We start from the raw sequence: 12,504 nt of genomic DNA, 5'->3' as shown, positions 1-12,504 counted from the left end.
CTGGGGACGACGAGAGGAAGAGAATCAAGCGCCGGGGAGAGGTCGCAGAGGGGGCGATTGAAATCGTCGACGATCGCGAGCGAGGAAGGAGTCGGAAAGGTTGCAGAGAGAGGGGAGAGCTCTTACCGAAGGTCGTCGGAGTTGGGGACGGCGAGAGGAGCGTCGGAGATAAGGTCGCTGAGCGATTGAAATCGCTAAAGACAAACGAGCGAGGGAGAAATTTTTTTTTCTCCTAAAACCTCGTTCGTCAGATGCTTCTCCACGACAACGAGATGTATTTGAGCGATGGTAAGTGAAATCTGAGCTCGAACCCTCAAATTTCACTTACCATCGTTTTAAGCCTGAAACGGGGAAAAACGAAATACAACTGTATTTCACTTTCCCCCGTCACTTACTGAGCGCCCGTTATCCCCAGCGTAAGTGAAATACACTTCACTTACTGAGCACACTAACAGGCCCTAAAGGAGAATGAAGGAGAGTTAAAGGAGAGAAAAATTGCTTACCTAGAGATAGATTATTCGTCTAAGGTTAGAGCTTTAAGGGGAGGATACATTTAGAGAAGCAAGGTCGCTTGCTCGAAGGAGAAGTCAAGGTTCAAGAAAAATGGATTTAAGGCTTTTGAAACTTGGGAGAAGGTGAAAATAGGGGCGTTTTTGTTCCCTGGATTATGAATAGTAATTATTATAGTCTACAAATTGCAGAAATAGAGATTTTTAATATTTAATCCGTAAATTTCCTTAAATAAAAATGGCAAACTCTTAAAATTGTTTGTTTTGTCCAAAGCACTTTGTCACTCATGGACTTGCACAAAAAGAGAAAATCAAATTCGAAATCCAAAATATTTCCCGCCAGGCTAATCTTTGTCTTATAACTGGAATAAAAAGCATCGGAAAGCCCCGTTTCATTTCTCTCGTCGCTCCTCGAACCAGGAAAATGTCGTCAGTTCAGAGACTGAAAGAGCGAGGAGGCGCTGGCGTCAAGATTACTGCGTTAAAACCCCACAACGGCCTTGTTGAATGCCGCCACAAAGATGTTGCCGTTGGCAGCAGCAAAATGTCCACTGGCAAGGAAATCCCTAGGTCCACCTCCCGCGGCAAAGTGCCGCCTCCGTCTCAGAAACCTGCTATCCGTCCGGTTCCCATGCAGCGTATTGACAAGACCTCGGCCATTTCCACCAAAGAAAGTGGATCCTACGCCAGATGGTCCACATCGTCGCTGCTCAAAGGTAAGGCTGCTGATTCCTCCAATTTTGCGCGCATTCTCTCTGATATGCGAACAGGTCGTCTGTCGAGGGCTTCTGGATCTGACGGTTTGGGAAAACCCTTAGCAAAGCCGTCAGCGGAAGCGTCATTCAAAGACAAAAATTTGAAAGATTTCAGGCCGTTAGCACAATGTCGGGAGCAGAAAGGTTATTCAAGCTCGAATTCTAGAGCATGGGACGAGAAACGGGGAAATCGGCCAAATGTTTTGGAGGTTCGCAGGAATAAAGTTTACTTGGATACGGGTTTGAAAGAGGTGTTGAAGAACGATGTGGTAGGAATTAGTGATTGCAAGAACAAGGATGTCTTTGATTTAAATAGGGAAAAAAGTGATGAAAGTCGTTCATATGATGTCATGCCTCCAGATAGCTGCAAGCAGATATCCTTCCTAAGTTCGAATTTTGAGAAAAATGATTCAGATTTTAGTTTAGATGAAACTGGAGAAAAAGATACTAAAAGTCTCGGGGTCGTAGAGAGGGGTCCTGCTCTCAAAAGTTTGGGCTCGATGGACAGGTTTAGTAGTAACAACGGACGTATCATGGGTGAGGCAGAAAATCACAGCATAGGTGTCACAACTTTGAATCTGGACGATGAGAAACATGTCAAGGATTCTGGATTACTAGAAAGTGCTAAACAGCTTTCTGTAGTTTCAAATTTGGTGGGAAGTGGGAGTGAAGCTTCCACAGTTGCTGAGGTTTCAGAAAATCTGGAAGCTTTGGTCTCCATTAATTTAAATCCAGACGGGCTGGTCGGAAACTCTTTGAAAGGTCTCAGTGTCTCTGACAATTTCAGAGAGCAGAAATGCAGCGGAGAATGTACAGCTGTTCAAGTTTCAAATAATTATCCTAGCAGACTTCGTGAAAAACTAGCTTTTCTTGAAGGGAAGGTTAATAAAATTGCATCCGAGATAAAGAGAACCAAGGACTTGTTGGATCAAAACAACCCAGATGCATCAAAGCTGATTCTAACAGATATTCAGGATAAGATTGCCAGAATAGAGACAGCTATGGGGCATGTGATGGATGACAGTAAAACTAAACTTGTTATCTCTGATAATGTTGAAAATGCTAAATCATTGTTTAGGCTCATAGAGAACAATAATAGTGGGATGGTTGATAGTACAAGCACTTCAGTCAATGGCCTAAAGGCTGAGGAACTGGAAGCACGATTGTTTCCTTATCATAAATTACCAAGGAGTCGTGAACAGATTGGCTCCTTGAGAGGAAAAGATAAGAGCTGTCTACCTAGTGATGTAGGATTGCATGGTGGCACCGAAGTTGATGATAAGCTTCTGGGTCCTGTGGATGAAAATCCTATAGCATTGGAGTTTTTGGCTTCCCTCGAGAAAAAACAATCTAACGTCAAGACAAGTAACAAAGACGTTCCCATTGAATGTTCTACAGTAAAGGCAATGGATTTTAACTGTGCTGAAAGTTTTAAAAGCGAAGACATTTCAAGGAAGGTTATGAGCGAAATACCTGGTAAAGGTGTGGAATTGACTACAGATGAAAATTTTGAAGAGTTTGATAATCAGGAATATAATCCATCCATGCTGTTCCAAGAAGAATCTGAGGATTCTTCTGGAGATCTGCTATTTGAAATAGGGACCAAGCCCTCAACTGGTGGGTGGTTCGTATCTGAGGGTGCATCTGTTTTACTTGTCCACAGTGATAACACATGTTCCTTCTATGATATTACCAATTTAGAGGTAATTGATTTCTGTAAAAAACACTCCTTCCTCTATGTTTCCATCTTTGCCTTTTTGATTACTCAGGCTAGTGAACAGAGAAAACACCTTTTTTTTTTTTTTTTCTTCCTTTTGGGTAAAAAGCCAAATCTTGATGCAGAACCAGAGCATACAATCACTGCTAAATATACTGCTCTCTTTTCTTATCTGGAGTCTTGCATGAATTTAATGGCAGGCTTCTGCATTTTGTGTAACCTGTTTCCAGTCATAGCTAGGGAGAATATGGAGTTAGTCTTGCTCTTCTTGTGACTTGTAGTCTTTTTTTTTTTATACGGATACAGTTTTTCATTTTTTTATCTTTGTTGTTTCATTATCTTATGCATTTATTATCAAGTTTGTGTGGGAAGTCGAGTAGGAATAAATTGGGAAAGTTTGAATTGAATTAGTGTAAGGGGAATTGGGGGTGTCCATATAAGGGCAATAGGTCTTTTGATCTCTTATGTTTTCAAGAATAAAAGCCAATGAGCTGCCAGAAGAAGGCAGACAATTTTGACCTAAGTTCAGATGGTTGGTACAAATATCTGTCCTTCTCTTCTACTCCACGTTCTCTTTCCATCTTTTTCTCTTCTTTATTTCTGACCGAAATTGTATCACTTTGATTCTGAATATAGCTATAGATAGGACTTTAGTTCCCCTATCTAGCATATAAAATGCATATATGATTTTTGAGAAATGTAGAAATTTTTATGTAAATGGATCAGAACTTAATAGGTAGGCCTGATTGTGTCTCTTTGTGAATGGGTTCCCATTTCAGGAGAAAGCTGAATATAAGACACCTGCTGGCCTCTCACATAACTTATGGAGTGATTGTTGGTTGATTCGTGCCCCAAGTTCAGATGGTTGCACTGGAAGGTATGTTGTGGCAGCATCAGCTGGAAATTGTTTGGACTCAGGTTTTTGCTCATGGGATTTCTATAGTAAGGACATTCAAGCATTCCGAGTTGAGAATGGAAGCAGTTTTGGTTCATCTTCAAGAACAGTTTTTGGTTCTCTATCCAATAGGGATGTAAATAGAAGAAGTGCTCTGTCCACAATTGTAGTTTCAAAGCACCAACAATGGTGGTATAAACCCTGTGGTCCGCTTCTTGTGTCAACAGCCAGCTCTCAAAAAGTAGTTAGCATCTATGACATACGTGATGGAGACCTTGTAATGAAATGGGAAACATCAAAACCTGTACTTACGATGGAGTACTCAAGCCCCTTGCAATGGAGAAGCAGAGGAAAGGTTGTTCTTGCTGAAACAGAAGGAATTAATCTTTGGGATGTTGGCTCACTTAATCCACAAGCATTGTTATCACTTGATTTGTTTGGTAAAAGGATTACTGCCCTTCAGGTCAACAATACTGACGCTGAATTTGGTGGTGGGGTCCGGCAGAGGTAAATTTTTTAAAATTGTTATTTTCTACTTGCCTTTTGGTCTTTACTTTTGTGCTCAATAGTATTCAAGTAATCCAGGTGGCTCTTATCAAGCTTTTAGTAGAATTATTTTAAGATAAAATTCAAAGACTTGTCAAAATTTGAAAATTACTCAGTTCGACTTCAAATAGTTACGGTCTTATCTTTGAATGCAGCACCCTCAATTATGTAGCCATTAATGCATGAGATTCTTGCTTAAAACATACTCTACCAAAAAAGTACACAATTTTGGGAAAGATTTATTTCTCTACTTTTAAGTATTACTGAGAGGTTCTGCATTGTGTAAAGCTTGCATAATTAGCTTGTGCATCATTTGTTTTCTGTGAAATTTAGGTGAGGTATCGGCTACATAAATAAGACTAAATGGACTTTTGAACTGTGGTGTGGAAGACATCAGGTTTTTGTTATATGGTGTGAAATAGTCCCAGTTAAACCCGCATATCCAATTTCTTGTTTCTTTCTTTATTTCTTCTGTGAATGGTTTACATGTCTTAGTAAATTCTGTTCTCCAAATGCAGAGTAAGTTCCTCTGAAGTGGAAGGAAATGATGGTGTATTCTGCACAAATGAAACTGTAAATGTTCTAGACTTCCGTCTCCCATCTGGTGTAGGACTTAAGATGTCCAAGAATGGGGCATCAAACTGCTCCTCCATCTTCTCTAGTGGTGATTCCATCTTTCTCGGAGTCACTGACACAAGGTTAAAGCACAACATGTTCTCACAGGTGCAACAATTCTCCATGCGCAAAGGGAAGCTGATATCAACTTATGCACTACCAGAGTCCAATACTCATGCTCATCACTCATGCTTAACTCAAGTATGGGGGCATTCTCAATTTGTTATGGGTGTTTGTGGATGGGGGCTATTTGTTTTTGATACTTCCAAGGATGTGGGAATACCCTGTTCCTCTGTTAATAACGAAAATACCAGATATGTAAGACAAGTCATTGGCCCAGACAACTTGTATTCACCTTCTTTTGATTATTTGGCATCGCGGGTCCTTGTAATATCTAGAGATCGTCCTGCGCTTTGGAGGTACCTATCTTGACTTGTTTTATAAACTGAAGACTAATATTTATATTCTGTTTCACCTGTTATCTGTTTAGAGATTAAATTATTTCTGATTGTTTTTGTGATTGTGCATCTAATGCGGCAGTCATGATGACTTTGTCAATTATTTGCTCTTGTCATTGGCGGTGGTTAAGTTGAATCTATATAACAAGGAAAATCTAGTTAGTGGTTTTTTAAACAAGAACAGGTGCATATAACAGTGTGTTCCAAAGGTTGGAAAAAAAAGTCTTACTATAATCAACTTGACTTTAGAAAGTAAGAGAGTTTTGGTCTTTTTTCCTCTCAGTTTTGTACTTAATTTAGAGAAAAATAATAGAAGGGGACTATAGTTAAGGGAAATCTTTGAAGTTCTCTCATTGCACCTCTTTCTCTAGTATGTTCTTAATCGATCATGTCTTTCTTTTCAATGAACGGAGGAGAGTGCATTCACTTAGAAAGCAATTCCTACCACTAATGAGAGGCCCAAATAAAAGATAAAGAAAATTAATGTGATTGTAGTGGTGTGGTGCAATCTAATATAGCTTCAAAATGTTATGTTGCACAAATGATTAAAAGATTGTAAGGAATCATGAAGAGAAAAGAAAATGAGAGATAAATATAAAGTAGTGATTCTGATAGCATCTGTCAAGTAAAAAACATGTTATACAATGAGTTTAAGATGAAAGATTTGGGACTTTTCAAGTATTTTTTTGATGTAGAGGTTCTTCAATCCAAACATGGTATTATCTTATCGCAAAGAAAATATGTTTTTGACTTACTTGAAGAAACAAGAATGATGAGAAGCCATCTTACTGACAACTCCATGGAGACAAATACAAAACTATGTGCTGGCTTAGGAGGAGTTGATGTTGGCAAGTATCAAGGGCTAGTTGGCAAGCTTATCTATCACAGTATGGTCAGTCAATATATGCATAAACCTCAGATGTCTCATTGGCAGACATTGGAGAGGATTCTTAGGTACTTGAAAAAGGTACTAGGATAGGGACTCTTATATATATAAGTATCATGGCCATCTCAATATTGAAAGCTTTGCTGATGTAGATCGGGCTGGATCATAAAAAATTCACTTCAGGATATTGTACTCTAGGTGGAGGCAACCTTGTTACATGGAGGAGTAAAAAACAAAATATGGTTGCAACATCTAGTGTTGAAGTAGAATACAGAACCATGACACATACAGTAAGTGAGCTTCTATGGATTAAATCCCTTCTAGATGAATTAGGATTTAATAAAGAAGGCCATATGGAACTCTATTGTGATAATCAAGCAGCAATCCACATTGCCTCCAACCTGATGTTTCATGAGAAAACTAAGCATATTGAGGTGGACTATTACTTTGTAGATAAAAGTTACAAGCAGGAATGATAAACTACAAACATGTATCAACTCATGGACAACTTGTTGATATGTTCACAAAGTCAGTCAACTCCAAAATTCTCTCCACTCCGTGTACCAAGCTGGGATTATACGATATTTTTTTCACCACCAACTTGAGAGGGAGTGTTGAAAGACATAAACAGGCTTGAGTAGTATTATTGTAATAATCTTAAGTTTTTTGTCTCTCCTTCACTCTCTCTAGGGTGAAGGGCATACTTATAATTTATGTACTTTTTTCATTTATAAATAAAGGTTGAGGAGGATTGAGTATTCTACTACATCCATTCATCTTGCCTCTCGTCCTCATGTATCTCTCTCATTCGCTCTTCTCTCTCTCTCTTCATTCTCCTCACTTCACCACCTCTCTTCTTCTTCTCACTTCGTCTCTCTTACGCTAAGTTTTTATCAAAATATTATGGAATCCTAAAATCTACATGGATAATATCTTCGGAAGCAGAAGCAGGATTCTTAGCCACTGTTTTTTTACCTGACCTGATGGCCAGTTCGAAGTAAGCTTATCGTAGCTCTTAAGGATGAGTGTCTCATTGTGGTGCAATTGGGCTTAAATTTATTTAATATTATTTAGAAAAGATACAAAATCCATGGAGAGGTCAAATTTTAAGTTTATGAAATCTGCCGTCGACGACCCTCAAGTCTGACTCTAGCAGCCTCAAAATTCATGGCAAAATTGTATTTGCTCTCTCGAGTTGGAGTTACGTCACCTCAATTTGTCCTAGTCTTGTTTACCGCTAACTACAAATTAGAGGGAGACGAAGAGAGATATTTCATCTATGGAGGGGATGGCCAGTAGTAAGATAGGTAATCTCATCCGACGAGAAGGCTATATTCATGGGTTCTGTAGCTCGGAGACGAAGACACTCGCTGTACTCTGTGGATCCTTTGTACCGACTTTGCCGATTGATGGCATTGAAGTCAACTAGAGGAACGATGACCCACCGAGCGAAGCGACGCACTGTTTCCTTCTTACTTCTGGGTCTCAGAAACCAGTTCTTGATGAGGTGATTTGAGCTTTTACTTCGCAATAACGGAAAGAGAATACTAGAACCAACAGTCATTCTGCTGCTCATGAAATTTTTGGAAGAAAAGTAACACAATTACACTTACACTAGAATTCATTTTAGAGAAATCGAATTTCCAAGAACTCCCAACTTCGACTGCCAAATTGAACTTTGAAAATGTCCAAACTGCAAGTCTGTGACACTGGCAAGGAACATCACAATCTTCACCCATTGATTTGATTCTATTTTTTCGGTTAATTTTGAATGATACATAATAAATAAATTAAAATTTACCTATTTAATAATTTATTAAATGATTTGTGAAATTTTATTAAACTGAAAGAACACACGAAGATGACTGGAGCAAACAGCAGATGGGGAGGCCTCTCGAATAACGATTAGTAGAATTGGATATGGAAACTGAATTGTCGCTAGTTGAATACCTCAACCAGAAGGGTCTCAAAGTAACAGAAAGATGCAGCTAATAGTGTATACAACATTGAATGTGATGCTGTGGTCATTGGTTCTGGTTCGGGTGGAGGAGTTGCGGCTGCACTTCTTGCTATTTTCGTAAAGAATGAGCAGAAGAGCAGAGGCTTCCGGTCTTTGGAAGCACTACCTACTAATCGGCCATGGATGCAGTTTACCACAGACTTGGATTATGTTGAGATTTTTTCTGAAATTTCTTCTCTTACGAAGAAAGATATTTTTCCTTCTCTCCTTGTAATTATGTAATTTTTTGTAATCCCCATAATCAATCTGAAACTCTCCATGTATAGTTGTAAAATGGTTATTTAAACCGACGATGTCAATAAGAAAAACATCACAGAATTGAAGTCTTATTAATCTCAGTCCCGTATTAATCTCAGTCCCTTCCTATCGCCGAAGAATAGAGTAGTAGCTCTATCCTGTATTAATCTCAGTCGCTTCCCATCACCGAAGAACAAAGCAGCACCTCTGTCCCATATTAATCTTAGTTCCTTCCTCGCCGAAGAACAGAGCAGCAACTCTGTCCCATATTAATCTCAGTTGTGAACAGTACTGTAGTGCTCCCGTATTTATCTCGGTTGTCACTGTGAGAAGCAAACCGTCACCCTACTCCGATGGAACTTCTGAAAGACGCCGACGACTGCAGCCGAACCAATGCTCGGCCTTCCAGCAAACGACATCAATGGTCCCGACGAAGAAAAAGTTTTCTTTCCCCTCGGTCGTCGCCGTAAACAAAAGATTCGTCACCTGAACTCTGGCGGGACTCTCGGAAGTCGCCGACAAACTACAACCGAACCACCAGCCCAGCGAAGGAGGAGCCACACCAGCATCTCGATGAAGAAGACGAAGATGTACAAGATATTTTTTTTGTTCAACTTAGGTCCCGAATTTTATTATTCTTCTGACCCTGACTCAGACCAGATCACGATCAAAGGCCCAAACCGGGTCAACCCAGCGATAGAAAGCGAACCATACCACTTTTCTGATCGGACCGAAAACAAAGACCCAAACTGGGTCAACCCAGTTGCAAGAGCAGACCAAACCGGAATCAGAGACCAAAACTGGGTCAACCCAGCCTCAGGAAGCGGACCAAACCGGAATCAGAGACCCAAACCGGGTCAACCCAACCTTAGGAAGCGGACCATAAAAGTATTTTTGGGTGATTTTATTCTGATCACTGCCGATCTTCTTGCATCATATCGAAGGAATCAACACCAATTATTCATATTCAATCCGAAAACTATGGTTTCATGGCCAACATCATTCTTACATAAGTAAACTACGATGTATGGTCCCAAATCATGGATATGCAAATTGCAGGACGTGAGAAGCTCAAATATATTATGGGGAAAATACCACTCCCACAAGAAACTGATGCTTCCTATACGAAGTGGTATGCTGAAAATCAAAAGGTCAAGAGGTGGTTGTTAACATATATGTCACCAGATATTATAAAGCGCTATATTTGGCTGCGCACCGCACGCGAAATCTGGAATGCTCTGGCCAAAACTTTCTACGATGGGTCAGATGAATTACAACTTTTTTCATTGAATCAGAGAACTTTCTCCACCAAACAGTCTGATCGCCCACTGTCAACGTATTATGGTGATCTTGTGAAAGTTTTCCAAGAACTTGATCATCGTGACAGGATTATAATGAAAGATCCTGATGATGTTATCACCTATTGAAAGTACATTGAAATATTGCATGTACACATTTTCTTAAACAGATTGGATGCAAAATTCGAACAAATCTAAGATGAAATTCTCAGAAAGGACCCGATATTGATCTTGAAGAAGCCTATGCTTACGTACGTCGTGACTCGATTCGCATAACCATTTTAAATAGTGAAGTTGATCGTGTTGAACCATCTGCAATTGTGACATGTCGAACTAAGCCTAAAATAGCTCGACCAACTAGTTCTACCAGTGATCAAAATCGGGCATCAGGATCTCAGAATCACAGCTATGAGGTTGGAACAGCAAAACCAGATCGTATTTGTACTCACTGTGGTGAGACTGAACATACAAAGTTGTGATGCTATGAATTTATTGGGTATCCAGAATGGTGGGATCCTACCAAAGAGCCTCGCAAATTGAACTCTAAACCAAATTATCATGATTTCGTTGCTGTAGCAAAACCCTCCACCTCTCACACGACTGAGGATGCATCAGTTTTATTTGCTACATCTGGTAAGGTTCTTAATACTTCCGCTTCTAGTAGAAATAGTGAATGGATAATTGATTCTAGTGCTACTAATCATATGACCTTGGACAATCATCATGTTAAAATTATGAAACCATTTGAACAACATATCGTATCTACAACAAAAGGTACTCCCTCTCAAGGTTCCATCACCCTCACTGAAAATCTGAGTCTTGATTTTGTATTAGTTGTTCCAACCCTCAATCATAATTTATTTTCAGTGGCTCAAATAACTTGCACTCTGTAATGTATTGTGATTTTTTGGCATAACCTATATGTTTTTAAGGACATTTGAACTCGGAAGACAATTGGTTATGGTACTAGAAGGGGGAAACTCTATTACCTTGATCTGAAGCCAAAGAGTTCTCATCAGTTAGCTCAAGCATTCTCTGTGAATCAATCTGTAGATTCTGAAATTTGGTTATGGCATAAATGGTTGGGTCAATCATCCTTTGGTTATTAAAAGAAATTGTTTCAAAAACACTTTGCTAAATTATATGTTTCAGATTTTAAGTGTGATGTATGTGAATTGGCTAAAAGTCATTATGTACCATTTCAAATAAGCATGAATACGAGTCCAATACCCTTTATGATTATCCACTCTGATGTATGCGGTCCAACAAATATAACCTCTCTTAGCGATAAACGGTGGTTTGTTTCCTTTATTGATGATCACACCCGTATGACGTGGATTTGCTTAATGAAATAAAAAAGTGAAGTTAGTTCGTTGTTCAAATAATTTCATAGAATGATAGCCACTCAATTCCATTCTACAATACAAACTCTCTGAAGTAATAATGGTTTAGAATTTGTTAATCAAGGTTTGAAAGAATATCTAGATGATCATGGTATTACTCATCAAACTACTTGTCCGTATACCCCTAAACAAAATGGGGTTGCAAAGCGAAAGAACCGCCACCTTCTTGAGGTTGTTCCTGTTTCTTTGTTTGAAGCTCATATGTCGACTAGTTACTGGGGTGAAGCCATCACAACTGCAGCTTATCTTATCAACCGAATACTCTCAAGTGCGTTACAATTTCAGACTCCCTTGAGTGTTCTTCATGAAACCATAAGTTCACCTACTATGCCGAATCTGCCATCTAGAGTTTTTGGGTGTGTAGCCTTTGATCATCTCCATAAGCCATTGAGAAATAAATTGGAACCTCGAACTCTCAAGTGTGTCTTTGTTGGTTATGCTAAAGGCTATTGATGTTATCATCCTCCCTCTAGTAACTTGTATGTCACTTTTGATGTGATATTTCACGAAGATAACATGTATTATTCTACTCTCGAGTCTTCAATTCAGGGGGAGAACAAGATTGAATTGTAGACTCTTAATCATCATTTGGACATCTTGGATACTACAAGTGGTAAGTATTCAGATTATAACAGTGAACATCCAAACGATGCAAATGAGTATGATTCACAGGATGGAGACAGACAAGACCAGATGGAAGTGATGCAACCAGAGTCTCAACCAACATCTTCCCCCCTTCATAATATTCCAATGGATCAATTGCTTTCTGAGTTTGAGTCCATACCTGAGCCTCAGGTGAGTTCCAAAACTCAACTAAGGAGGGGTTAGTCCACAATGAACTTGAAATGAAGTGAAGAATTCAATTCATCTTAAATGAATTGATTCAACTTCAACTCATTTTTGGGTGTTAGTGTAGACGAGTTCAAGTGCACTGAAAAACAGATTTCAGTGTTAGTGCCCCCAAATGAAAAGTATGATATAAACAAGAGAATGAGTAACCTTTTATAATATACTTAAATAGAATATATACATAAACAGATAATTAACCAAAATAAACATGGTTACTACACTTATAAGTGATTTAACGTATAATATTAAAATATATTAATATCCAAATTAATGAAAAACTATATTATATTACTTAATAATTATAATTTATTATAAA

General features: G+C 38.9%; 1 protein-coding gene across 1 annotated transcript; it reads left to right on the top strand.

Moving 5' to 3' along the window:
• Positions 1–924: 924 nt before the first annotated feature.
• Positions 925–5,511, top strand: LOC137959618 (KIN14B-interacting protein At4g14310-like). Its single transcript, XM_068806977.1, has 3 exons — positions 925–2,967; positions 3,761–4,383; positions 4,941–5,511. The coding sequence occupies exons 1-3, from the start codon at positions 934–936 to the stop codon at positions 5,467–5,469; spliced, it is 3,186 nt and encodes a 1,061-aa protein (XP_068663078.1). The 5' UTR covers positions 925–933; the 3' UTR covers positions 5,470–5,511.
• Positions 5,512–12,504: the final 6,993 nt, after the last annotated feature.

Source organism: Aristolochia californica, unplaced genomic scaffold, assembly GCF_029961685.1.
Source record: "Aristolochia californica isolate CCGP_79_NKW_82.1479 unplaced genomic scaffold, dmAriCali1.0.hap1 SCAF_1, whole genome shotgun sequence".
NCBI lineage: Eukaryota > Viridiplantae > Streptophyta > Magnoliopsida > Piperales > Aristolochiaceae > Aristolochia > Aristolochia californica.
The sequence above is the reverse complement of the archived record's forward strand: the minus strand, read 5'-3'. Positions and strand labels throughout refer to the sequence as shown.